Raw genomic sequence first — 27,990 nt, forward strand, 5'->3', positions numbered from 1 at the left:
AGACACAGACCAACATTTTTTTATTTGTCTGTGCTCCAAAAGAGTTCAGAAACAGATTCCGTTTAAACTGAGGAAAATTTGAGTCAGGCTTTTTAGGTAAAATCAGACAGATTAATATTATTGTCTTAGCACCTTAATGCATATAAAACGTGCACTGGTAGTAAACTGCAAGTGCACGTGCTGGAAACTGATACAAAAAGTCAATGGGCAAAACACATTTTCCCATAAATACGGGGAAGTGGGAAAAAACAACTTAATAAATGAGAGAGCAAAAATCGAAGCTCCTAAAGGTCTATTGGTGTAATCCCTGGTTTGACCACTGTGTGTCGCGTTCACTCGTATTTAGTAAAAGCGAGCGGGCTCTGATTGGATGCTGAGAGGGGCGTGCGGAGTGACGTCACAGCGGCCGAGACAGGAATTAAAGATGGCGGCGGTGACAAGAGGCTCCTTCAGTGTTTTCAGGCGACTGGTGAGAAATAAACACACCCAGACACATGATGCACGCCTTTATCGAGCCCGTGTGTGCGCCGCTGCAGCGTCTACCGTTAGCAGGAACCGTATCGGCTTTTACACCTGTGAGAACGAGATGCAACCTCTCTGACTCCATGTAATGCAAGGGATGCTAATGTTAGCATCAAGAGGCATAAACCAAAACACAGAGAGCACGCCGTGGCCATCAGACACACTTAGGAAGGAAACAAACTCCGCGTATTGTCGCGGTCAGCCCGTGTCCTGTCATGTACCGGAAGGGCCGGTACTGGAGGTGTTATTTAGTCTTGTCCTTTTCCACCTTGCATCCCCTCACCTGTCAGCTCTTACAGCCGCTGAATGAAGTGAGCTCAGTTTGTCCGTTAGGCTCCTCACCCCGAAAGGGACACTGACACTTCTGGATTTAGGTAGTGCCATGGTGAGTGCATGACTTCAAATGTCAAGTAGACAAAAAGGGCTGTCAATCTGAAGGAAATAGTTTACAGTACACTTTATTTTCCATGAAACTGCTTTGTCCTCAGTTCAACCGTTCCCCCCAGAGATGACAAAACACTTTTATCATAATAGTATGTGGATAAGGAGAGAAAGGGAGATCAGGGTCCTGTTGTTCTGTATTGTGTCATCATTTAATTAAATCAGTCCTATATATCAGCCTCATAGTTGATCAGTCATCAACTGATCTAGATTCAAAAATATCATATTGACTATGACAGAACTCCAAATTAGTCAAGCTCTTCTCTACTTTCACCACATATTTTTTTAAAAATGTGAATTGGTTTTGACTATTTGTGAAGTATTTTGCAATTAGAGTCCTCGCTCACAGCCTTTTAGCCCCTCACATTTCAGTGCATAATCTTGGATCAGATGTTGTGTTCAAGCCTGGTCCCCTGTGTGACAGATGTTTGTTTGTTTATTTGTTTGTTTTGCTCCTCTCAGCCTGTTGTGTTTGTGTTCAGCTGAGTCAGCAGTACCGCCGCCGCTGTTTCCGCCCTCAGAGCTTCAGGTCAGAGCCCAGTGTTCAGTCTTCAGTGTTCACATGTGAGAGGAGCCTGCGCAGGGTCAGCTGGAGGACGCTCCACACGGCCATCGGTCAGTAATCTTCTTCTTCTTCTTCTTTCATATTGTCCGATCGTGATAGGATTCATTATAGAAGTATGGAGTTGATTTCACTCCACTCCTTCTCCTTCTTCTACAATTCCTGTAGTGTGACTATGACTGGTTTGCAGCACATCCCATAAAAATAAAATGAAGGCTGCTGGTTGTGAGACATTTAAATTCAAATAAAAAATATATCATAATAAGCCCCTTGTGCACTATAGAGAACCTGCACTCATGTGACTGTCCCGACGATGGTAGCTAGCATTTTTGTAATATGACTAACCCTAGCCCACCCCCTAGAAAACCTTAAAAAAAAAAAAAAAAAAAAAAAAAAAAAGGTCCAGACGCCGTCCCATACGGACCCGGACAAGGTCAGCCCGATTTTCCCGATGTTCCTCCAATTTATGTTCCCTGTTAACACCGCGGGCCATCCTCATCTCAACTTATCACCATGAACTCATAAAACAGCAACATGTAGAACTTTGTACGCAACTCACTGCACATCAGCCCGGAGCAGAAGCTTTGAGTTCGGGTAACAGCAGCAGCCAACAACGGTAAAGACACGGGAGCTTGATATTGTGCTGTCCTCCGAGCGCGTTGGTCAGATCGGTCCGGAGGTTCCGTCCTCCATGTTCTGGTTCCAGTTGGGGGTGAGCAAGACCAGTGCGCAAAGCACTGAGTCCGAGCGGTTCCATATCTGCGTGCTGCTTCTGTGCGGGGAAAGTGAGAATGCACTGTGGACTGCAGGTTCGGGTGGGCTGCTCAGTTTAGGCTGTCTGTGACATCCACTGTGATGTCTTTTTCTTTTTTCACATTTGAGTCTGTATTGCTCAACAATTCAGAGATGGAGACCCCCCCCGAATATTGATGGGTATTTGGCACACTAATGGCAGCTCCGCTTGTCTCGTCTGTCAGCTTCAAACAGGATCGGATACAACTGAACCCCTGTGTCTTTATCTCTCTGCTGATTATAGCTCTGTGCACAACACTTTTCTGGCTTGTGTCTTAATGTGAAAATTAAAGGAACGAAAAAATGTGCCAACTTTACAATGGCGGTCTATTGGCGGTCTGGCTCGCCGGACCAGATGGATCAGGGCAAGGCCATGATGCCACATACAGGTTCTCTATAGCCAAGTTCAATCTGGGCTTTAAAAACATTCAAAGCATTATGATTATAAATATTAAAGTCCTTTATTAGAAGTGAGAGGCCAGCATGTTTCCACCAATGGAGGTCTTCATCAGAGTTTAAAAAGTAATTTTGAATTAATTTGTTTCCACTAACAGTACATTTGTATATGTTAAGAAAGCAAGTATTTCTTCAGTAGTTATTCTATACCTTTTGTTTTTTTAGTGAACTATGGACCCATTGTACAGTTCAAACTGTCTGACATCGGGGAAGGAATCATGGAGGTCACTGTAAAAGAATGGTATGTGTAAATCTGATCCTGTCCAATAACCTAATGTGTTCATCTTCACAAACAGTGTTTGTGTGAGGGAGGCTGTAGGAGGCCATCAGGGGATTTTGTGTGTACCTCGTGTGTGACAGTGCTGTGTGCTGTGTCAGGTACGTGAAGGAGGGGGACAAAGTGTCTCAGTTCGACAGTATCTGTGAGGTGCAGAGTGACAAAGCGTCGGTGACCATCACGAGCCGATACGATGGCGTCATCAGGAGGCTGTACTACGAGGTGGATGCCACAGCGCTGGTGGGCACACCACTGGTGGACATTGAGACCGAGTCTGGATCAGGTCAGGACTCATGTAGGCTGAGGGGTTCATACAGGACTTTCTTTTTCTTAGATTAGATTACCAAATGCATATGTGAATTGCTCTGCTGGCGTCACAAGTAGAGTTGTCAGAAGTATTGAAAATCAGATATTAATCAACACTATTTTCAAAACTAGATAATAATTTGAGCAAGAATTTATATATAAATTGGTAAGACAGAAATGAACCTTTCCTAAATGTCTTTAGAATGATGTTGAGCTGGATCAGAGCACATAGACTAGTATACAAACATGGACCAACATGAACCTACTGCACCACTGAGGATTACACATATATAAGACACATGGAATAGAAAAGAAAGTACCAAAATGTAATGAATTCTTAAAAATGGATTTATGGGACCTGCTGTGAAAGACTAGCATTATTAGGGAAGATAATTTATTCCATCAAACTTTGGATTTTAAATATCGCTGAATTTTTCACTTTGAATTTTTTAACTCTGAAAAAACATGTTTGAATTATTTTTAATCAGAATTTTAGTACACAATTTCAATGTTTTTAAAAATTATTTATTAAATGTTTATCTTTTAAGTATACAACATAAATATTTTTAAGGCCTCTAATTCGCACTGTAAAATTCACAGTGAAAATGTTCACAGCAAAGATCCAAGATGCCAAGGCAAAAGCAATCGATCCAAAGTGGTCCAATCTAACTTAGTAACAACCAGGAAATGATGCAGTGTGAATCAGTGTGATTGGTCAGCCAGCCTCATCTCTGTAAACCCTGCCCACATAAGAGAACAGCCTATAAAAAAAGCCTCAGTTGCATGATTGATTTGTGCATTGGTATCTTGGATCTTTGCTGTGAATTTTTGAAAATATGTTTAATATATTTAAAATGTGAATTTTTTATATTGAAATTTTAAATGCATTAAAAATGAATTCAAAGTGTGCTGTGAGTGTGTGCTGCGAGTGTGTGCTGCGAGTGTGTGCTGCGAGTGTGTGCTGCGAGTGTGTGCTGCGAGTGTGTGCTGCGAGTGTGTGCTGCGAGTGTGTGCTGCGAGTGTGTGCTGCGAGTGTGTGTACGTTGTGAGTGTGTTGTGTGTATGTTGTGTGTTGTGAGTGCATTGTGAGTGCTGTGCTCTGAGTGCGCTCTGAGTGTGCTGTGTTTGTGCATGTGCAGAGGTGATCCAAGAGGAGGACGTGGTGGAGACTCCAGCCATGGCCCGAGAGGAGCACACCCATCAGGAGATCAAGGGACACAAGACCCAGGCCACCCCCGCTGTGAGGCGCCTGGCCATGGAGAACAATGTAAGCACCACACACTAATACAGTCCTAAAAATACCTTTATTTTGTTGAATAAATGATAACATATAGTCCTTGCCCCTGCATTTTAGATGAAATTTTATGTACAGATGACATTAGAGACAGAAGCATTCCTGTTTAAAAATTAGCTTTACGTTTCAGTTTTTCCAGATTTCTTGATAAACTTACTTGACTCTGGTGTAAAACTAAAATAAATATTTACCACACGCTAGGTGATCAGAAAAACAAGAAAAACCTGTCATATGCACTTTAGCGTTTGAGACAAGAGTGAAATCTGAACTTTAAACTAATGCAAGTATTTCAGAATATGTTTGTAGAAGTCTAAACTAGAGGGTCAATGGCTTTTAAATGTAAAACATTAAGGGACATCAAGACATGACCCAGATTTGTTGTGTTGTGTGTGTTGTGTAGATAAAGCTGAGTGAGGTGGTGGGGACTGGCAAAGATGGCCGTATCCTAAAAGAAGACATCCTGAACTACCTGTCCAAACAGACGGGCGCCATTTTACCTCCAGCACCGATCCAGGAGATCCAGCCCCCGCCTCCTGCACCTGCTGCCATGGCAACCAAACCACAGATCCCCATGGCGACCAAACCAATCCCAGCCATGCCCAAGCCCGTGTTCAGCGGGAAGGACGTGACAGAGCCGCTCAAAGGTCAGACAGTGGGGTTTAGTGAATGAGGTGTTTGCCACATAGATTCAGTGTCTAATCCCTCAAGCAGAGAAATTATAAATGGACATATGTAAAATTGACTTATATCATGAAATCAAAGTATTACAACAGTTTAACAGTTGTGCTGTTTTGTGGAGTAGGATTCTACTTTTGAATTTGCACTAACGCTGAATTGACTGGTTTGGAACTGGACTCTGTGGATTCTGACTTGACTTGAAGTACAGCTTATGTCTCTCTCGTCTCTATCTCATTACGGCTGACTGGTTGATTTGCTTTACTTGAAAAATCCCTTTCCTCCATTAAGGGGCACATGTACTGCTATTTTCTGATCTATGTTATAATGTTTCCTCATCACACACAGACCAGGAGTTGTGTTCTGTTTCATTCACATGTTTAACACACACTGTTCTTCTCTCAAACAGAAAACACTCTATTCCACCTTGTGATGTCATGTGATGATACAGGAACTGCTCCAATGTGATTTTGAAAAGGAGCTCTTCACTTGAAAACGACAGCTTCATGACATCACCAGGAGGAACGTAGCATTTTGAGCTTTGGAGATGTAGCCAGACCAATAAGGGATTAATCAAATGTGTGAATGAAACAAAACACGGCTCCAGGTCTTTTTTGGATGAGATGACAGCATTCTAACATGGTTTCACAAGAATCCATTTAGTAATCCATTTAGTAAAGCTTTCTGCAGGCCAGAAAGAGCCTCTGTCATGTATCATGTCAATGTCTTGTAAGATTTCAGGCTGCCCCGCTATGAAGTTTGGCCTATTTCTTCTTGTCATTTACCCACTCACCTACATTTAATGCATATGTCATTGAGACCATTCACTAATGTTTAGCAGCAGATCTAATTTCATCACATGGTGTACCTTTGTATATGGTATACCTTTGTAGTGCGCTGACAGCATCTCTAATGCTGCAACTTCATATTAACCGCAGAGACAGTGGTGCTTTCTCAGGCTGCGCGTGCATCTGCTGTGCTGATAAACAAATAATCTATAGGACTTTAGGAGGGAGGGGACACTGCACTTAAACAGAGGCTCCGTACCATGCTCAAAACACACGCACACACACGCACACACACACGCACACACACGCACACTAAATACAAGGCCTTTCTAGGAAGAAGTACACCGAGCCATGTCAGTGACGTGCAAGGGCTCGCCTCACTTCTCTGATCACTCTAAATGAGTGAGCTTTGTTGTGTAACTTGTTGATGGTAAATGTAAAGCTGCATGTGTGTTTTTAAATGCAGGTTTCCACAAAGCGATGGTGAAGACAATGACAGCTGCTCTGAAGATCCCTCACTTTGGCTACTGTGATGAGGTGGACCTGAGCCGCCTGGTGACGCTGCGCAAAGAACTCCAGACCTTCACCGCAGCCCAAGGAATCAAGCTCAGCTACATGCCCTTCTTCATCAAGGTACAGTCACAGATCCTCAGCATGTAGGGACTAGACCGGACTGTGGAGGTCCGCTGGGCTAAATGTTCTCTTTGCTCCAGGCCGCCTCACTGGGTCTACTGCACTTCCCCATCCTCAACGCCTCCGTGGACGAAGCCTGCCAGAACATCACCTATAAGGTAGGCTACAGCTCCCATCATGCTTTAATGGTTTATGTTTAAGATAGGCCTACAGTTGCTTTAATAAGCGCTTGCACACTTGCCCTTGTCCAAACGTCCCTGGTGACACTGTGAGACTGGACTGATGTTCTGTGTACAGGCCTCTCATAACATCGGCTTGGCCATGGACACAGCTCAGGGGCTGCTGGTGCCCAATGTGAAGAATGTGCAGGTGCTGAGTGTGTTGGAGATCGCTCAGGAGCTCAACAGGCTGCAGAGTCTGGGAGCGGCCGGACAGCTGGGCACCTCGGACCTTACCGGAGGGACCTTCACTCTGTCCAACATCGGCTCGGTATGCCATGATAAAACTTAATAATGAATAAACTTAATTTGATAAAAAAATAAATTAATTAAAAAGTGTGCAATAGAAATAATCATTTGACAAGTCAACATATTGAAAATATAACCACTGATTACTAGGCTACTAAAATAATATAATGTAGAATAATAATAAAAGTTTCAGCCCTAAAGTGAGGCCCACATATGCAGGGTGCTCTGTAACCTTCTTTTTTCTTTGTGCAGATTGGAGGGACATATGCTAAACCTGTCATCCTGCCTCCAGAGGTCGCTATTGGAGCTCTAGGAAAAATCCAGGTACAGTGAGCAGAGTGTGTGGTCTTAAGTCGGATACCCGGCTGCTTTGAAATGCTGCTCTTATATGATTCACGCTGGCGTCAGTTATAAGTACATAATACCAAAAAAACTCAAATATATTCATTTGTAGTATTTTTTTATATAAAAAAGGAGAAAATACGATCAGTAATAGCTTGCCATATTTGTTTACGTTGCAAAGCATTCTGGGTAGTATCGTCAAGTGGTTGCTTGTCACAATCAATGGTGCCTGCAACAAGTGCTGTTGTAAGCTAAATTGAGTAGAGTAAGAGGCCTGAGCTCGTGGAGCAGGTGTCTCCAAAGCTTGATCGGGCAACGGCTCTGCTTTGCCTCGTGGGGCGTGAAACTCTGCACTGGTCCGTTTCACCTGCGGTCACCTGACGGTTTGCGCGGGTGCACCTCCGGGCTCGTCCACACACTCAGTCCTGGTTCAGTTCTGTTTCAGTCCTGGTTCCAGACTGGAAATTCCAACCAAAAGCTGTGCTGTGTAGCTTTTTATCAATTGACGTTAGCAAAACTGAGCTTAAGCACAAGTTGTATCCGACGACAGAAGACAACAACCTTGTGACGACACTACCCAGAATGCTTTGCTACATGAACAAATATGGCTAGTAGTGATCGTATTTTGTCCTTTTTTTATATATATATATAAAAAAAAAAAATACTACAAACGAACATATTTGTTTGAGTTTTTTGGTATTGTGTATTTATAACTGAAGCCAACGTTAATCATGTAAGAGCAGCAGGTCAAAGCAGCCGGGGATCCTGTTAACATGAGAGCCACACACACCCACACTCACGTATCATGTAGATGCAACCATTCTGTCCAAAATGTACTTTTCAGAGCTTTTAACCACGTTACAAGTAGTTTTTCTCATTGACCCACTGAAGTTGTATTCAGAGTGTTTTGTGCATGTTTGAGTCCTCTTTATTTTCCTGTATTTAAAGCATCTTTGTTCCGATCTTCCCCTATACTCAGCTCCACCTGTACACACCCACACACACTTCCTTCTCCAGTTTTATTTTCTAATACTGGTAGGATTCGGCAGCGTCGTGTAACCATTTTAGCACAAAAAAACTACTTGTTAGTGTGATGTGCTTCTCTCCACACCAAGGGCTGGCAGCATGCAGCACTTTGTTGTGATGATTTTTACAGTGACGTACTGTAAAAGGTTACGCGGGATTCAGCTCTACAATGTTGACCAGTTTCTTTTATTAAGTTGTTTTAGATGAATATTGTGATTAAATATGTCCAAATTATAACCTAATGATCAACAGGTGTTTATTCTATAACTACAGAGCACACACAAGCTCCACAGGTCCTATTTAAGAACCAATTCTTAATGTTGGCCTGGGTGTGCCAGCTGGACAGAGCTCAGGGGCAAGGGAGAGGAACTTACTAACATACTATCCATACACACTATTTCCACACTGACTCTCCAGAGAACACACACTCTGATCCTTGTCTTTTTAGCTAGTGTACGTCCTTCAAAGAGTGTTTTACTGAAAGAAAACCTCTAGTGCTTTGTGGGTGCTATAGTTCTAATCTATGACACCCATGGTTCATTATGTTATAATTTGCCCATTTAAAATATATAAAATGCAATATTCATCTAAAACTACTTAGTAAAAGAAACAAGTGTGCTGGCTTCTGTGTTAGAAAACTGCAGTGGCCACTGGGAGCTGACGTCGCCGTAAACATCACAACAAAGAGTCGACTCAGATACAGATCACTCTTCCAAGCAGTGGATGTTTTTGGTTTTTTTTTTCATTTATTTTAAGTGATTAAAGATTACTCAAACATGCACAATTAGCTCCAAATATAACTTCAGATGAGTAAAGGGTGATTAAAAAACAACTATAACCTGGTTAAAAGAAAAGAAAAGGTCTGCTTTAATTCACAGTATTGTTTCATTTATAATTCGCATGTTCCCATAAAACAATGAATCCCTTTCATGCTGATGTTGACTTGTGTGTGTGTGACAGGTGCTGCCGCGGTTCGACTCCTTGGGGCAGGTGACACCCGCCCACATCATGAAGGTCAGTTGGTCAGCTGATCACCGCATCATCGACGGGGCTACCATGTGTCGCTTCTCCAACATGTGGAGGGAGTACCTAGAGCAGCCTGAGCGAATGCTGCTACACCTCAAATAGAACAGACTACATCTCCCATCAGCCCCTGCTGTCAGAGGGGACTGCACAGCTCAACAGGGCCCACCCATTGCCAGTTCTGGAAGCAAAATTCCATTCATTTGTTCTATAGAATAGTATCAACATGCAATCGTTTTATTAGAAAATCTGCATTTCCTGCTTTGGTTTCAGGCGCATGTCCTTTTCTTCAGTTATTCTGGAGTTAAAGGTGCTGTACCTAAAACCTACCTTAAAATGTTTTTATTTCAATGGTTTGCAGTGGTCCAAAATGATTTGTCGTGATGAGATGATCAGCACATTTCACACATCACTGTTTTGCTGTGACGGTAAAGCTAACAACAACTAGCATGCTAATGCATTCTTCCTGACCTCACAAAAAATGATTTATAATAATAATAATAATAATAATTTTTAGCTCTTTTTTTTTTTACATTTTCTATGGGAAAATGAATGGGATTATAACTTCTGAAAGCTGAAGAGCCCACTTGATGTTGAACTTTGACCTGGTCTCAATCTGTGGATCTCACATTTCTCCTGAGCCAATGAGGAGCAGAGGAGGAAGTCCAGTTTGGTTCTTTGTTACACTGTCAACAATAGGGGAAAAAAAAGTGGATTACGATGGCAGCCATTTTAGTTTTCCTCAATTTAAAAGCCTTAATTTCATTGTGGTTGCCCTAAAATACCTTGAAAAACATATTATGAGGGTCGCCACTCCACAAATCTGACTTGTAACTTGTCTTGGTGAGATTATTGCTTTGTATGGAATATGTCAAATGTCCATGGATTGCAGATGGCTTAGTTCCAGAAATGTTTTTCAAGTCATTTTAATTCCTCATAAAGGTGGTGTAATGAGTTAAGCATAAACCTGTGAACCAGATGGTAGCCAGTTTGTTGTGGCCTTGAGTAAACATTTGATTCCACTGCCCACTCTAATCACCATTGTATTTGGCTTCTTTTTACAGGAAGGGCATCTGGTGTAAAAATCTGCAACTCACTCACTCACTTTAATTTTTCAAACTAACCAATGACGTAGTGTAAAGAAATTGGTTAAAACTAGTCACTCAGTAGAATCAAAGTGTAACTTCCTGCCTCCTTGGAGCTTCTAGTGAAAACACGTTCCAACTTGAGATCTGCACCCGTTTGTACTGTACTTTATTTTGAAAGGACTGACATGACAGACGGGCCCACATCACTTCCTGTCCTCTGCAGTGTGCCTGTTACTTTTCCATGATGCCTTTGAACAAGGTTTAACTGGAGTTTGATTAACTCTTCATTTAGCACAGAGAAGAATGACATGACAAAAGTTAAGGCTCCACACTGGGATTTGTATTGGCCTTTTGTTTCCTGAAGTCAGGCATTTGGAATCTCAACACAAAATAAATAAACACAAATACAAATACAAATACAAATAGGAAGCAAAAGTAGCGCGTACAACCAGTGTGTGAGGCAGACGCACAAGTCTCTTTAAATGTAAAGTGTGTGTCTTGTTTTGTTGTATTTTTCTTCCACTCTAAAATATTTGTGTTTTTCTTTGTTGTCTTCTTTGTGATCAATTCAATCTTTTTAAAAAAATCACTCTAGAATTTCTGGTTGAAAGACAATGTAGCAATCAACATGATTTTAGAGCATTAAAAACGGTTGAATCTCGGTTGAAACTCACTCCAGAATATGTATCAAATGGGAAATGGTTTTTAAAATTTACACTTTTGAATGCATCGAATCAGGTATGAAATTATTATTCACATATTTAGCGATTTTTTCCCCCAACAGTTATATTTTTAAGTCATTTCTGTTCCTGTGTCATCCCATTGTCATTGTTACACATTTAGTCTCATGTTTTAATTTAAACTGTAAGAAATACACTAACTTCTTGGGTTCTTTATAAAGACAAACCAACAAGTTAATATACATAAGAAGACAAAATGAACGTTTTTGGATTTGTGAGAAACACATGTCTGAAGTACATATTCTACAATTATTAGTGTTTTTGTATTTGGGGGAGTAGTAGTTCCTGTTTCAGGCTTCAGTCTGAAAATCAACATGTGTGAATTGTTTGACTACTGCTGAATGACTTTAAATCAAGAAAATAAAGGTTTACTGTCAAAATGTTCTTTTTTGTCTTTTATGGATGTAAAATGTAATGATTGCCATTGTGATATTTACAGAAAACAAATCTAAATACATGGATTTTTATGATTACACTTTTTACAATTGGAATTCCATCAGTTTCAGGCAATTTAGTCCATTTCAGTCCAGTGAAATCCTTCAGATTGTAGCTTTAAAAATAATAGTTTACAAGTGTGTTTCCTGTCCCTTTACAGACATAGTATTTATTTGTTAGCCAGAAAATAGACTAAAACTAGAAAAGCACTCAGAGAGCGCAGACCTCCGCCAAGGACTACCCCCATTTTTTATATAAATTGCAATAAAATCAGTCTTCTGGATCAGATCCGGATCAGCCTTTGGAATATGAAAGAGGATCCCATTGTCCATCCCTGAGTCAAATTTCATGGGGTTTGGTCAATAATTAACCGAGATATTGAGAAACTAATTTTTTGGCCCCATTTACCACAATGTTAACTAAAATTTCAAAGTGATCCAGAATCCAGGATTTCTTCCGGATCACCCCCAAAATGAAATCAGTTCTTCCTTTTCACATTTCCAACAAATCCTGAAAATTTCATCAAAATCGGTCCATAACTTTTTGAGTTATGTTGGTAACAGACAAACAAACAAACACACAAACAAACAGACAGACAAATGCTGGCAAAAACATAACCTCCTTGGTGGAGGTAATTATCACTTTTTTTGGTTCATTTTGGATTTTTATTGCACTGAAAAATGTAGAAAAACGTTACTGTTGGCGAGCTTGCATCTCCACAAACGTTACTCTTATTTGGCCTGGCCTCTTACTACTCCTTTCCATGAAAACGTCCCTTTGGCTCCAGTTTTACACAGTATGGCCTAAAACATATCTATCCCCATGGAAAATGTTCCAAAGTATGATTTTAACTTTCTATTTCCATGATGCTTATGTTGCTCAGTCTGTTAGCGTCATATTCACACTGACAATACACTAAACATGAGTATACACTAAAAATCCTGAGCATTATTTGAAGTCACAAAGTAAAGGTGACTAATCCGCTTCCTCGTAGCTGTAATTCAAACTGTCCAAACTTTTTTCATCAAGGGCCACATATCTAAACACAGACAAACCAGACGGCCGATCAAGGGCTGTAGACTGGTGCTCAATACAGTGAATAACTGAAATATGTGCATGTTTAACATGAGCCATCAGTCTTTCTTCATGCTAAGATCCTTAAAACTACACACGTAATATTTAATACTTAGTTTTATCAAGTAAATAAAAAAAAAAACTTGCAGTAAAAAGTTCATTTTTAATTGATGCAAGGTAATTTGGGCCAATTTACCTGGAAGCCTGAGGGCCAAGAAAAATTTGTCTGGGGGCTGCATTTGGCCCACGAGCCATAGTTTGGACATGTCTGCTGTAATTGGTTTGATATTGGATATTGGATATTGGACACATTTATAGACATTTAACTTGTAATCTACATCACAGATTTTTTTTTTCAAACAACTTGTGAAACCTTCATAATCCTCCAGGGTAAATATCACAAGACAGTAATTATTAAAAAAACAAAAAACAAAACATTGACCACTGACCATTGTTGATTTTTCTTTCCTTACCAGTTGGTTACCAACAATTTTATCCACATCTGTACATTACAAGTAGAATGAGTGTTGAATTCACAAACATGCACTAAATCAGCTCAGTATGATTTTTAATGATTACAGTCTTATGATATTTACCCTGGAGGATTATGAAGACGTCAAAAGTTGTTTGAATAAAATCAGTGATACGTATTACAAGTGAAATGTCTTTATATATGTCCAATATCCAATATCCAATATCCAACCAGTTCACCAGCAGTTACCTGCACATGGTCTGTGTGTGCAGTGTCTGGTTTCCCCCGGGTCAGTGAAGGCCTCTCTCGCTGCTATTTGGTATTCGGGAGTCTTATCTCACAGATTAGGAGCATATTTCTGTGAGCAGCCTGTGGTCGTCTGCATTTGCACCAACATTTGTGCTCATAACTCACACGGTGAGACAAACCAGCAAATCAGCTGCACCTTTCATCAGGACACTTTACAATGTGAGAATTCCTCCCATTTGATAAAACATTAAATTAAATTACAATTACACAAAGAATAATAAAAGTGTGAATTTATTACAGAAACTCACACTGAAGAAATGTTTACATGTTCTGAACCATAAATGACATAAAAACCTATATTTAAAAACTATATTTGATCCCAGAGTAAAAGCCCCTGCAGTCATGTGACCAGGGGCTAATTTTGAGACTGGTCTGGGGTCAGATTTCACACATCATGGAGGAGACCTACGTGGAGCTGTGAGGTGAGGACACTCCAAAATACTTCTGTTTACTTGATAATGCAGCGTTTACTCACTTCCTGTCGATAGAAACTTGTTGTCATGGTGAATGTAAATACTGTAAGTGTGTGCATTGAAATCCTGTATGTAAGAGTGAGCCAGGGAATGTGGCAGAACATGAGAACAGTCAGGGACTCCAACACTGCAGGCTTTTGAGGGCACTAAAGTGGGTGCTACTGACCCTTTTCTGCTGGGGACCCTCCTACTGCACCTTTAATGTCCTTGACAGGGACCTGACTGTTCACCCTGCACCACATGACACCACTGTTTACATTAGCCATTTCAATGGAGATTTTGATAATAACTTCAAATCAAAAATCACATTACTTTTGAAAGATTTATTTATTTATTGAAAAGTAAAGCCTGTATTCCAGGAGTGGGAACATTCATGACATGGTATTTGAAAAGATCTGTAGAGTTAATTTTAGGAATCACTTTGACAAAATCACTTAGACTGGAACTGGAAAATAATACTTTTTTTAAGATACATGAGAGTGTGTCATCAGTCAGTGCCAACAGATTAAGGGGAGTCTGCTGTATCGTCTTATTCATAAACGTAGAAAAAACTACAGTATGTAACTTTTACTACAAATATGTCAAATGTCTTTACTCTGATTGGGCTTGTGTCTCTGTAGTATAGTTAATTATATTATAATCTTTCACAGTATGACATAAAACATATTTCTCTCCATGGCAAATGTTCCAAAGTATGGTTTTAAATTTCTGTTTCTGTAGAATCGTGCAGGTGCCACCTTCAGAAAGTTACATACTGTACCTTTAAAAAGGAGAAATAAAAAGTTCTGTTCTGCTCATTTAATCATAGTGAGTCCGAGATCTGAGCACTCTGCATAATGAGCGACTGTGGGAGAAGCAATTGTCCGTGGGGTCAGAGGTCACGGTGACATCATCATCATCATCATCATGGTGGTGGTCAGCAGCTCAGTGTCGTCCATTAAAGCTCTGTGGGAGACGCGCATCCTCAAGATCAGCAAAGACAGAGAGGAGGAGCAGAGGAGGAGGACCCCCAAAGACCGGCCCACAAACAGGTGAGGACCCCCAAAGACCGGCCCACAAACAGGTGAGGACCCCCAAAGACCGGCCCACAAACAGGTGAGGACCCCCAAAGACCGACCGACAAACAGGTGAGGACCCCCAAAGACCGACCGACAAACAGGTGAGGACCCCCAAAGACCGACGGACAAACAGGTGAGGACCCCCAAAGACCGACGGACAAACAGGTGAGGACCCCCAAAGACCGACCGACAAACAGGTGAGGACCCCCAAAGACCGACCGACAAACAGGTGAGGACCCCCAAAGACCGACCGACAAACAGGTGAGGACCCCCAAAGACCGACCGACAAACAGGTGAGGACCCCCAAAGACCGACGGACAAACAGGTGAGGACCCCCAAAGACCGACCGACAAACAGGTGAGGACAGAAGAGTAGAGGAGGAGCAGAGGAGCTCGTAGAGACAGGCCAGTGCACAGGTGAGGTCTGCTATCACTTTGCTTTATCACAGTTTGGCATTAAACTTTGCCCAAAATGTCAACCTAGAATCAGAATTATTCAGTTTTAACAACATTATATCTGACTCGTTTGTGTAGGCCTTTTGTGTTATACAGTGAGTAGTGAGAAGAAGAGAAAGCAGCCTGTGAGCTGCAGTCACTGCTGTCATGTGTGGCCCCTCACATAACTCTCATACTCACAGAGCCTTTTTACTGGCCTACAGCAAAGTGCATGCTGGGACTCCCAGAGCGCGTACACTCTATTGTTCTGACCTACTTATATTGTTTTTGAACAGGTGAGCTGTTCTTGTTGGTGCGTCATACCCCTTAATAGCTCAGCTGGTAGACTGGTGGTTTGAATCCAGCTCATCATGTTCTTGGGCAAGACAACCCACCTCACCTCCAGTAGTGTGCTGAGTGAATGTGTGTGAATGTGTGACGTAAAGAGCAGTGAGTGCCCGTTGAAGGAAAAGGGCTATAAGGGCTGTTCAGGCCCACTCCATCTCTGGTCGTGAGTAGCCCTTACCCCTGACCCCTGACCCCTAACCCCTAACCCTAACACAGTCATATTGTACAGGTCACTCAAGTCCATCTCTAGTGATGCTGAGCCTCTGTGATGAGTTTAAAGTTTAAGTGAACACTTCAGCACGCTGGTGCAGAATGAAGAAGAGTACACAGGATCGTCCATCCAAAATGCACTGGTCTGTTAGATAAGCACTCATCATGTGTGTGTGTGTTGTGTGTTGTTTGTGACACGTGTGTGTGTTGTGTGTGTTGTTTGTGACACGTGTGTGTGTGTTTTGTGTGTTGTTTGTAACACGTGTGTGTGTGTGTTGTGTGTGTTGTTTGTGACACGTGTGTGTGTGTTGTGTGTGTGTGCGCAGAGTGGGCGTGGGCGTGTGGGAGGAGCGTGCGCTCCTGGCTCGCCTCAAACAGAAGCTGCAGACAGAAGACGGGCGTCTGGTGCTGCGTTTGGAGCAGGAGGAGTGGAGGAGCCTCCCCTCGTGTCTGGTGAAGCTGGTCCAGGTGCAGGAGTGGCACATGCACCGCACAGGTCTGCAGGCCCTGCCTACCTTCATCCACAACTTCCAGAACCTCCTCGTCATCGACCTGTCCCGCAACGCTATCGCACACATACCCAAGGAGATCGGTCAGTCCTCTGCATTTGACCCATCCTCCATGTTAGAGCTTTAAAGATGATGGTCACTGGGGTCACTGGGTATTTGAGGGTGCATGGTCCAGATCTTTCCGGAGTGTCTTCTGTTCATCTGGAAAAAGGCCTTCAAATGGAAATTAGCCTCCTGGCTAACTCTGAGATTATGCAAAGCAGTGGTTCTCAAACTTTTCATGGCAAGCACCTCCTAAGAAACTATATGACCATCCGAGTACCACCAGATCTAAACCAGGTCTGTAACAGGACTATTTTAGGACTAAACTAGGGCTAAATTAGAGTTACACAACTGCTATTCTGGTCCTAAACGAGGACTAACCCAAATGTGTATTACACGGACTCAATGTAAATTCACAAAATACTTGATCTGCAGAGGAATCTGCGTACCACCTGAGGGAGCTCACATACCACCACTTGTACATGTACCACAGTTTGAGAAACACTGTTCCACATTATGACATCAAACTATTCATTTTGGTGTTTTTATTATCAAAATACCGTTAAAATGTATTCTTACTGTGAGTGGGGCCACTTCTCCACAGATCTGACTGTTACTCTTGCGTCAGAAATAGGTTTTCTTAAATCTGACTGAAGAAGTTACAGGATGAAGGTAGAAGTGATTTCATTTCACATTACCACGACTTTTCTCTGATGCTTCAGCTGATTGTTACAGGAGCCTGGAGCCCTCTCTGCTTGCACAGTCACACTGGGTGTTGTGATGTATGTGCTGGGGTCTCTTGTATAGTGATGGTGTAGTTTCGGTCATGTTGTTGTGTTGTCATGTTGTTGTGTTTTTACAGGTGAGCTGAGTCGCCTGAGAGAGCTCCTCCTCAGCTATAACAGACTGAGCAGTGTCCCAGAGGAGCTGGGCCAGTGTGAGAGTCTGGAGAGACTGGAGTTGGCCATGAACCGGGACCTCAGAGCTCTGCCCCTCCAGGTACCACAGACCAGACCAGACCAGACCCTCCATGTACAACAGACCAGACCAGACCAGACCCTCCAGGTACCACAGACCAGGGTAAGGGGGCACCAGGTGTGACTGAATTGACTGCGAAAGTGAAGTACAGAGCCTTCTGATGATTCATTCTAAAAGATTCTTTTTTCAGACCACAGCTGAGTTTGTTTTCATAGACAGTTTGAAGTCTACCTCAGGCTTCTGCAGGACACTATCCCGGGTGTGTGAGTGTAAAAAGGCCCCCTCGTCTTGGTGTATTGTTCATTTATATGGGCATGTTTTTGTGTTTCCTCCTTCACCCAGCAACAATATCAAAGCAACATCATGTGATCATGTTAGTGAGCAGTCCAGTCTTTTAGAATTTGAAGACCAGTGTTTTCAGTATAGACACATGCCTGCTCCCTCACTTTGACCACACACACATTTTGCTGTTGTATGTGTGAATGTGTGCTTCCAATGAGATATATACTGTCTACAGTTCCAAGACTGACTACACTGTCACTGAGATTAACATCCTGATATTCAGGGCTTTCAGGCAAATGATTCTCTTCTGACTTGAAGGATTTTGTGAGAACCTTTTTACATTCAAAAGCTATAATATTTATTTGAATTGCTTAATTGCTATAACAGTGAAGGACAGTTGCCATAGCCTAACTCACAAATAAACAGCACATATTTCTTTTGTGTGTGTGCTGTGTGCAGCTGAAGAGCCTGCAGCGGCTGCAGCACCTGGACCTGTCCATGAACGACTTCAGTGAGTTCCCTGAGTGTCTGCTGGAGCTGCCAGCACTCGAGTGGCTCGACATAGGGGGCAACAGACTCACACAACTGCCCCACGACATCTACAGGTGGGATCACACACACACACACACACACACACTTAGGACAGAGAGACAGAGGACAGAGAGAGAGGGAATAAGACGAGACACATGGGACCAGTCTCACAGAGACAGACATTGCATGCTGTTTGTCATTGAAAAGAAAGAACATGACATTTGATGTGTGTGTGTTGAGGATGGAGAAGCTGCACACTCTGTGGCTTCAGAGAAATGAACTGGAGAAACTCCCCGACAGCATCAGCCTCATGGTCAGCCTGGACACACTGGTCCTGAGCAGCAACAAGCTCCGAGACATACCCCCTCTGATGGAAGACATGAGCCGCCTCAGGTACTACTACTGCTACTACTACTGCTACTACTGCTTCTACTGCTACTACTACAGCTGCTATTACTACTACTGCAGCTGCTATTACTACTACTGCTACTACCACTACTACTACTACTACTACTACTACTACAGCTGCTATTACTACTACTACTACTACAGCTGCTATTACTACTACTACTACTACAGCTGCTATTACTACTACTACTACTACTACAGCTGCTATTACTACTACTACTACTACAGCTGCTATTACTACTACTACTACTACTAAAGCCTGGACACACTGATCCTGAGCACCAACAAGCTCCGAGACATTTTCTACATAAACTCATTTGTGCTTGTTTTGTTTAGATTTGTGAATTTCCGGGACAACCCCCTGACTCTGGACGTGACTTTGCCTCCCAGAAAACCAAAGGAGCCTGAAGAAGAGGAGGAGGAAGAGGAGGACGACAGGGAGATGTACGGCAAAGAATTCATGCAACTGTACATCCACGAGGCCAGGAAACGAGCCTACGCCGCCCTCAATGTGCACTGTGCATACCGTTAGTACTACAAACATGTACTGTGCCTACTGTTAGTACTACAACCACCAACATGTACTGTGCCTACTGTTAGTACTACAACCACCAACATGTACTGTGCCTACTGTTAGTACTACAACCACCAACATGTACTGTGCCTACTGTTAGTACTACAACCACCAACATGTACTGTGCCTACTGTTAGTACTACAACCACCAACATGTACTGTGTCTACTGTTAGTACTACAATCACCATGCAACTGCCCTAATGCCTACTGTTGGTACACCCATCACTGTAACTGAACTAACACTGTCACTGAAGCTGACTGCTGCTTACACACTCATGAGCTCTGGAGACTCCCTCAGAAAACCTCCAACACTTTTATTTTAACTTATGGGGAATGGGCAATTTTAATAACATTTTGTATAGTATACATATTTACCGGTATTTATGGAGATGATTTGGACAAGAGAGTAAGTACATCAGCAACACAACAGAAGGTTAAACTTGCAGACATGCAGATACATGAGAGAGTTTACACAGTACGGGGTAATCCCCATCTATGCACTGAAAGAGGATCATATACTGTATGTATATGTATGTAGAACTTTCCCCACTGCTCTGGACAGTTCAACATCAGAGAACATTCTGAAGATAACTTTACTTGCTGAAGGAACTGCAGAGTCTGTGCTCTTAACGTTCCAAAAACTATGTTACAATCACAACTGATCCTGTGTCTCCAGATCCTTCACCTGCAGACAGAGACACATCCAAGTGTCTCTCATTTTCATTATATGGACAGAACAGGCCTCATGTGAAGTTCAGACCCTCCAGAATTCCCTTCTTTGACCTGCAGAGGCTGCACTAGCACTGACTCATGACTGGTGCTGGTGCTGGGGTTTAGGGCGTGACTGTTCAGATCAGAGAGACATTTTAAATTTAAACACACTGGAGTTTCAGCTGAAACTGGCAGTGCAAACAAGAGACTCATGTGAGGCTCATTCTGCTTTCTGATTGGATAATCATCTTGAACCAAAACAGTAAAAGCTTATCAGTAAACACTATATTTGATTAGAACACGTTTATCTCGTATCTGGAGACACAGTTCAGGGTCAGCTCTATGAAAAACAATCTGAATAGTTCATGTGTGGTCCTGTAGGAGAATCTTGTACTGACATCTCACCATGTAACTCATGACATCTGTCCCCATGTTTGCGCCTAACCTCCATTTATTAACACAGAACACAGATAAGCTGCCTTTGAAGAGGGAAGCCACCTCAAGGTACTGACACTGTTGAAATTTATCATCTATTTCCATCCATTTTCACACATAATCCACAATAACAACTACTTACACATTCATATAGTCACTCATACATAAAAGCTGTTATATGTGAATGTGACGTGTGTCTGTGTGTTTCAGAGCCTGGTGATGACCCTGACCAGTAGAGCTCAGCTGTTGTGGAGCACAGTACTGTGAATGCCACTGAGCCCTGTATTTATAGAAGCACATGCTATTGTTACTAAGGAGCCTGTTCAATGTAAATGTACCATGTTTTGTAGCATTTTTTTTTCAGTAATACTGATTTTCCAAGATTAAAATGTGCTTGTTGTAAAAATAAATGATTTTCATAGGACGCCAGTGCTTTTTATGGAACCATTATTGTGTCACGCTGACTCCTTGTTTAAATGTGCTCTACCCCTGTTTTTAGAATGTGCTGGAATTGGCACTCAAGTCAGGTTTGACATGATCCCTTTGTGGTATTTTTATAAAAGAACTGAGTGGAAGAACACCCCTAAAAAGAGAGCTGCATATCAAGTCAAAAATAGAAACATCAAAAATCACATGAGCACAGATTGGAGCATTTATTGAAACGTTGCCAAACAAAAGCTTTGGCATGTGAAATGCCTCATCTCCATGTGGCCTTCAACTCAAATAAAATAAAGACCTTTGGGATTCGCTGCTCTATGGGAGATAGAACAACATTCATTTAATGTACAAAAACATTTAGATGAAAGTCCTGATCTAGTCCACAAGTTCCCAACCACAAATCTCTCACAAGATAAAAGTGATAGAAGATAAGAATAAAAGTGTGGGGATTCCCATACACATTCTCCAAGAACTAGTTTGGGATTTTTAACATTTGATTTGCACAAATGATGACTTTTTTGCCCTGACTGAGAGGAGTCCCTCTGAGACCATCTGTGTCCAGTGCTTTTAGCTGTTCACTGCAGCAGGTGCACAAAGTTTTTTTAGACTGTGTGAAAACACCCTGAGGCACTGAGTGTTCCTCCTCCTTTTGATTTGGCTGCTAATACTCACAAATGTAATTTAAGCTTTTATCTACAGTTAATCATCCCTCTGTCACTCTAATTATTACATACATTTGTATTAGAAAAATGTAACATAACACTACTGGATGTCAATATAAGTATGTTTCCATTGTTTTCTTTCAAAATTCCATTATCTGTCATTTCCTCATCACAAATAGACCCGGGGTTGTATTTATTTTCATTCAAACATGTTTAACTCACAGACCCTGGATATTTAAGATGAGTTCTCAAAAAAACAACACTCTGTTCCACCATGTGATGGATGTCATGTGGTGATACAAGAAGTGGTGCACTGTCATTTTAAACTCCACAGACCTTCTCTTGAATCACTTGGATCATTTCAGCCCTGGAATGATCAATCTCTACTGAACTAAAGATAAAAGGAGACAGTAACTTAAAAACGATCAAATTTTGAGCTTTTTGAGATGTAGACAGACTAACAAAAGGTTACTCGAACATATGTGAATGAAACAAAACAAGTCCAGATACAGTATGTATGAGGAGCGAACAACATTATAACATGGCTTAAACCTCACAGCAGTCAACTTTGTGTAATATAGGACCTTTACTGCAGGAAGGAGTAGCCCCTAGTAAATGTGTTTCTACAGCAGACTTTAAAGTACCAAAAACAAAGTTTAAATTGTACAATAAAAAAGTGAATAGTTTTTGTTTGGCTGATTCTGTCTCATCCAAGTTCAGTTCATGCTTTTGGCTCTGGTAGTGTGCACGCTGGATCTGTTAGTGCACCTCACAGAGGTGTGTCTCTGGGTGTTGGGTCTTGGGTCTTGGGAGTTGTGGTGTGTTTTGGCTGTGACAGGACTGATTGTGAGTCTTCCTGTTGTGCGTCTGAGTGTGAGTCTTCCTGTTGTGCGTCTGAGTGTGAGTCTTCCTGTTGTGCGTCTGAGTGTGAGTCTTCCTGTTGTGCGTCTGAGTGTGAGTCTTCCTGTTGTGCGTCTGAGTGTGAGTCTTCCTGTGCGTCTTCCTGTGCGTCTTTTGGCGTGTCTGTTGGCGCGTCTGTTGGCGCGTCTGGATGTGCATTGGGGACAGCAGTGAGCAGGACATTCTCCAGGGTGACCTGAGAGCTCACGTATCTGCTCAAACGTCCAGTGAAGCCTTTGCGTTGGAGGTAGTGAAGTCGCCCACAGTCTATGAGCAGCTTACACAAACGGCCCACACGCTTGCGCTCCCATGGGCTCAGGAACCTGCAGCACACCACGACAAATCAAGTTTCGTGCCTCAAACTCATTCTGCATTTGGAACCAATCACCTCTCTCCTCCTTTTTCTATGTGTACTACAGTACGTTCCACAAACACACCAGACAAACATACAGAAGTCAGCTGTGTACGGTCTCCATTGAATTATAACCTGTTTTAATGTCCAATAATTCTGAAGTGCATGTTTAGCATGCTAGTTGTTGTTAATGTTAACATTCTGACCCCTGAAGGTTGTGAAAAATGCTGCTCAGAATGCATAAGGTAAGTGAGGAAGAACTGGACCCACAGCAGACTGTTTTAAATGAACTACTTCTGTTTCACACTAAAACAGTGAAAATATGGAACAGCCGCTTTAACTGCTAAATAATACAATTGATCTATGTGAAAATGTATATTATTTACCCATTCACAGCATCTGTCTCCTCTGCTGGTTCATGCTCTTCCTCCTCGACTTTCTGATCGGGTGCATCCTGGCGTTCTTCATTCTGATTGGTCTGATTTGGAGCTGAAGTGTTGTGATTGGTGGCTCTGAGTCCACATGTGGCCCAGCTGGACATGCGGCAGAAGGCTGAGAAATCCTCCGCTCCGAGCCCTCTCTGTCTGAACAAGTCTTTGCCCACGTAGTGCCTCCACTGGCAGCGGTGGTGACAGCACAGCGCCACCGTGAGGCCGACCACCGCCAGGGCAGGACCGCAAGGCTCTGCAGGGGAACAGGTCTGAGCTGCTTCTGGGCAGGGGTCAGTGGATTTGAGTCGTTTGGTTGGAGGTTCTTTAGACTCATGATAGTGGGGTTTTTCCAACAAACAGCGCAGAGCCAGATCTGAAAAGACAACAGCAAAAGTGAGTCCTGAGTATGAACGCACCCTAAGGTAAGCAAGTGTTTAATCTGTTTCCATGCCAAGTTATAAGTCAGGTCTATGGAGAGGTGAGCCCGAGTTTTTTTTTTTAAAAAGATAGTTCTCATAAATAAAAACACCTATAATAAAATAAATGTACTAAAATTATGGCCTCAAATGTTCCTTTGTAGAGATTTTAATGCAGTTTATTTTAATTGGCAGGTAGTCTAGTTGAGCGATCTCTTCTGTTCAGTCATTTTAAAAAAATACTACAGTGACATTTAGGACAAAGTACTACCATATTTCCGGGCTACTAGGCGCTCAGGATTATAAGGTGCACTGTCATTAAATGGTCTCTTTTCAAAGTTTTTTCACAAATAAACCGCACCGGACTTTAAAGGAAACACAGCAATGTGATGGGTGAGTGGTTTTGTTTGTTTGTGGTGTTCACAGTGACTCTGGGCTTTGTTCAGTTGTGGCGTGTAGGGAGGGTGCTGTCTGGGACCAACGGATTGTCAGCGTGTTCACAGTGACTCAGTTGTTCAGTTGTGGCTCAGAAAGGCACACTGGACTCGCTTTTTTGGTATCGTTCCTCCGTTCTGTTCCTCGTCGGCGTGGAGTGATGAGTGTGTCTGTGGGTGTGTTTCACTGTGCGGTCGCTGTCTGCTCCGTGTGTGTTTGTGTGTTCTGCGGGTGGTGCGGATTTGTAGTTTACTGAAGTCGTGCAGAGACACCCGAGTGGATTCGTGTATGGGGTGCTCTGGCTTGCCGGGAGCGTGGCCGTTTTTTGATTGGGTTAGACGCTTAAGAGTGCGTCTAATAGCCCGGAAAATATGGTAGTACTTCTCCACAAACAGATAAAGTAATAGTACACTGTCTCCATAAACTACCTCAATAAACCTGCCTCTAAAAGTGTAGACAAACCTGTGGCTGCTCCACACAGGTGTTTCCCCACTCCCACCACAGGCAGCCCCTTCTCCCTGAGCAGAGGCACTCCACCTGAGGGAACAAACATCATTAGACTTCCATCTGAGAACCCGAGAGCCCAAGGCCCCCGGGGCCCCAGAGCCCCGGAGCCCGGTTTGGTGAGGCCCTTACCCAGGTCCAGGTGTTGGATATCCACCTGGAGGCGCTCAAACTCTTCTTCTCCATCTGCATGTTTACCATCCACCTGCACAACACAAAGCAAGTAACGCTCACAATAGGGAGTGACACAATAGGGAGTGACACCACACCTCATAATTCTACATAACTCAAAAATACTTTTTGTTGATCAAAAAGAAGATTTTATCTAAGCTAGATTTAAAAACTATTCAAGTCCAAAGACTATTAAAAACAGAAGACTGCAGCCCTGAGTGGATTACAGCCAGGTAAGGGTGAGGAGTGGGGGATCTTGCCTTGAAGCGTGTGCTGCTCCTCTCCACTAGCAGCACCTGTAGCTCCGGCTGACCCCTGAGAGCTTCGTGGATCCAGTGGGACAGTTTGCCTCGGCCTGCTCCGAACTCCACAAAACAGCGCCCCCCTCGAAGCAGCCCCAGTGCAGCCATGTGAGCCAGGATGGATGCCTGCACAATACAGGGAGCTGTAAACTTCAACAGTGCCTATGGTTGTGTCCCTGGGCAAGACACTTCTCTTGGTCCACTCCAGACACATTAATACCTGCTGTGAGAGGTACCTGCTGTGAGAGATACCTGCTGTGAGAGATACCTGCTGTCAGAGGTACCTGCTGTCAGAGGTCTGTGACTGTACCTGCTGTCGAAGGTGTTTGTGGGCTGACTCTCCATTTTTGGGGTTGTTCAGTTCCTCCTGTAGAGCAGGGTGGGACAGGACTTTCTCTTCTGGGTCACAGGCCAGTCCTACAGTCATACACACACGACACATGCTACTTTATGGATTTTAAAATGGAAAAGCCATTTATCTTGAAATAGAGAGAAACTATGTATTCAGTGGTTTGACTTAAAAGTTAGCAAATGGTATAAAAAGTGGCATAAGATATTTTTTAAGCCCCTGTGTATGGCCCACAGACTGTATATATGAATGGACATAGCTAACACGCTAGTTCCGTGTTCCTAATGGGAAGTTCTCCCTTCCGGCTCCTTCTGACTCTGGCTCCCAGAGAGAGCTCAACAGCCATGCATGTGTCAGTGGGAGCACACTTATAAAACATTTGCACTATTTGCTCTCCAAACCGACTCTCTGCCCATGGTGCTTTCACCTGCAGACACCCGACGGTCTACGCGGGGCCAGCCCGACACTTGGAACCGTAACAGTCACAGTCGTAGGAGGTGCCACACAATGCTACTTGGTCTGTGGGAAACACTGCAGTTATAACATTTGAAGTGTAACTAAACACTACATCCACTTTCTTCACTAATACATGGGTTTTATTGGCACTCTTTACTGTTCCAGGTCATTTTTTTGGCAGTTTTGATACTTTTAGTGCAAATGTACCTCGTTTGCACTTTCTGCTCAAAAATCCCTAAGTCTAAACTTGTTTCATCTTGAGTGGCATCTGCAATTTCTAGTAGTTGGTGACATCACACTGATTACAAACACCTGGTTGCAGGGGCGGAGTGTGATGTGTGGATACCTGTTGGACCAATCACACTGTTCCGTATACCTCTAGACCACGCCCCTCCTCCCCCTCACACTCTTTAGTCCTCCAGGCGTGGCCCAGCGCAGCAGCTCCATATGAACTGTGCTTGTGGGTGGAGTTTCAGTGTTTGGCCCCACTTTAAAAACTTATAAAAGTTGACTTCACATAATATGCCCCCAGTATTCTGGCTCTGGCTCCCTGGAGTAATGTGGTGTTTGTGAGGGGCACTGACCTTGACAGGCGGTCTTCAGTTTGTCCAGCAGACCCTGCAGTTCTGTTCGGCTGCGCTCTGACAAACTCACCTGCTCAACACAGCACAGGTCAAGTGATCAGTATGGATATCTACACTTTAGTCATGGATAATAATAATAATAATAATAGTAATAATAATAACAACATAAAAAACTATTGTTTGGGTCACTGAGCAGGTTGCAAAAATCAGGTTCAAGTCATCACACTTTAGAAAATGTGTAAATGTGCAATCAAAAGAGATATAAGATATAAACTTATCAACTTCTTCAAAAGTATTAGTGTGAAAAATGGAGCCAGCAGCATGTTGTTCCACAGCAGTTATCTTGACTTTTTATGTTGCTTGCACTAAAGTATCTCTATGGACATTTTGCACATCCTGCCAGTAAAGTGTTCGAAGTTCTATCATGTCAGAAGCTTACCTCTGCATTCTGGGCCTCATCCCCTGACCCCGCGTTCCTGTCCTCCACATAGTACACCTAAAACCACAACAGGTAACGCTTATGTCACTTCACACTCAAACATTTGAAGTCACTCATATTTAAACGTGTATTGTGTAGCTTTGCAGCTGCCTGTAATGTTCCACAATATGGTATTAAACTTATATCATGTGCATTTATTGCTCAAAAATGCCTGCATTTGAGACTGGCATCTCCTGCTTGTTTCTATGAAGGTGAGTTTAATGTCATACTGTGTAACACTGCAGACAAAACAATAACATCTCAGTGGAAACGAGCAACTGGTGGGCCCTCTACCAGAAAAGTTACATACTATAGCTTAAGTTTTAATGATGTAGATTTTTTTATTTATTTTTTGATACCAGTGAACAGTATTCAGCTTCTGTCAAAACAAGGCTTGGTTTGACAGTAGCTGAATACTGTTCACTGGTATCATCTGAATGACATTAAAATGAGCATCTATAGCCATAAAAATTAATATTTGAATGATATTACATGTTTAGTGCAAAACTAAGTGGCCAAGTTAGATGTTTTAACTTAAGATGATTCCTTAAAATGTATAAGTGGTGTTCAAAGTAGAGAACCCTTGTTAGTGGTGAAATAATAACCCAGAAATATGGAACCACTTCCACGTATGGATGCTACCTACAGGTTTAGGCTTCTCTCTGGAGTTACACTTCTTAAGATGCTTCTCCAGCTTGTCTTCACTCACAGTGCTAGGAAGATTTAAAAAAAAAACATCAGAAAATGTAACAAATTTTAAATTAGAATTCATATTTGAAAACAGACTCACTGCTTT

At 42.5% G+C, this 27,990-nt stretch overlaps 3 protein-coding genes across 4 annotated transcripts in view; 2 read left to right on the forward strand and 1 right to left on the reverse strand.

Annotated features, from left to right (window-relative positions):
• Positions 1-395: 395 nt before the first annotated feature.
• Positions 396-11,816, forward strand: dbt (dihydrolipoamide branched chain transacylase E2). The gene is made up of 11 exons (XM_020927669.2): positions 396-469; positions 1,446-1,578; positions 2,939-3,014; positions 3,152-3,333; positions 4,496-4,623; positions 5,051-5,294; positions 6,580-6,746; positions 6,827-6,904; positions 7,044-7,235; positions 7,466-7,537; positions 9,542-11,816. The coding sequence occupies exons 1-11, from the start codon at positions 425-427 to the stop codon at positions 9,707-9,709; spliced, it is 1,485 nt and encodes a 494-aa protein (XP_020783328.1). The 5' UTR covers positions 396-424; the 3' UTR covers positions 9,710-11,816.
• A 2,303-nt stretch (positions 11,817-14,119) lies between these two features.
• On the forward strand, positions 14,120-21,118 carry lrrc39 (leucine rich repeat containing 39). 2 transcript variants are annotated; one of them, XM_055165359.1, is made up of 9 exons: positions 14,120-14,144; positions 15,004-15,226; positions 16,572-16,837; positions 17,659-17,795; positions 18,516-18,661; positions 18,828-18,980; positions 19,332-19,522; positions 20,745-20,785; positions 20,927-21,118. In XM_055165359.1, the coding sequence occupies exons 2-8, from the start codon at positions 15,102-15,104 to the stop codon at positions 20,753-20,755; spliced, it is 1,029 nt and encodes a 342-aa protein (XP_055021334.1). In that variant the 5' UTR covers positions 14,120-14,144; positions 15,004-15,101; the 3' UTR covers positions 20,756-20,785; positions 20,927-21,118. The 2 variants fall into 2 exon arrangements, with proteins under 2 accessions (XP_055021334.1, XP_055021333.1); XM_055165358.1 differs by lacking the exon at positions 20,745-20,785 and having other exon boundaries at positions 20,927-21,113.
• A 227-nt stretch (positions 21,119-21,345) lies between these two features.
• The window catches only part of trmt13 (tRNA methyltransferase 13 homolog), a 7,581-nt gene continuing 936 nt past the window's right edge, over positions 21,346-27,990 (reverse strand). The window contains exons 2-11 of the mRNA XM_020927693.2: positions 27,985-27,990; positions 27,841-27,907; positions 27,156-27,212; positions 26,717-26,786; positions 25,638-25,744; positions 25,286-25,453; positions 24,987-25,059; positions 24,813-24,887; positions 23,455-23,872; positions 21,346-23,039 (exon numbers count right to left, since the gene is read on the reverse strand). The exon at positions 27,985-27,990 is cut by the window's right edge and continues 44 nt beyond it. Coding sequence (XP_020783352.2) covers positions 22,586-23,039; positions 23,455-23,872; positions 24,813-24,887; positions 24,987-25,059; positions 25,286-25,453; positions 25,638-25,744; positions 26,717-26,786; positions 27,156-27,212; positions 27,841-27,907; positions 27,985-27,990 — 1,495 coding nt within the window. The 3' untranslated portion in view covers positions 21,346-22,585. The remainder of the gene's footprint in view (positions 23,040-23,454; positions 23,873-24,812; positions 24,888-24,986; positions 25,060-25,285; positions 25,454-25,637; positions 25,745-26,716; positions 26,787-27,155; positions 27,213-27,840; positions 27,908-27,984) is intronic.

This window comes from Boleophthalmus pectinirostris, unplaced genomic scaffold (genome assembly GCF_026225935.1).
Source record: "Boleophthalmus pectinirostris isolate CB_2022bp ecotype Guang Dong unplaced genomic scaffold, ASM2622593v1 HiC_scaffold_7, whole genome shotgun sequence".
NCBI lineage: Eukaryota > Metazoa > Chordata > Actinopteri > Gobiiformes > Gobiidae > Boleophthalmus > Boleophthalmus pectinirostris.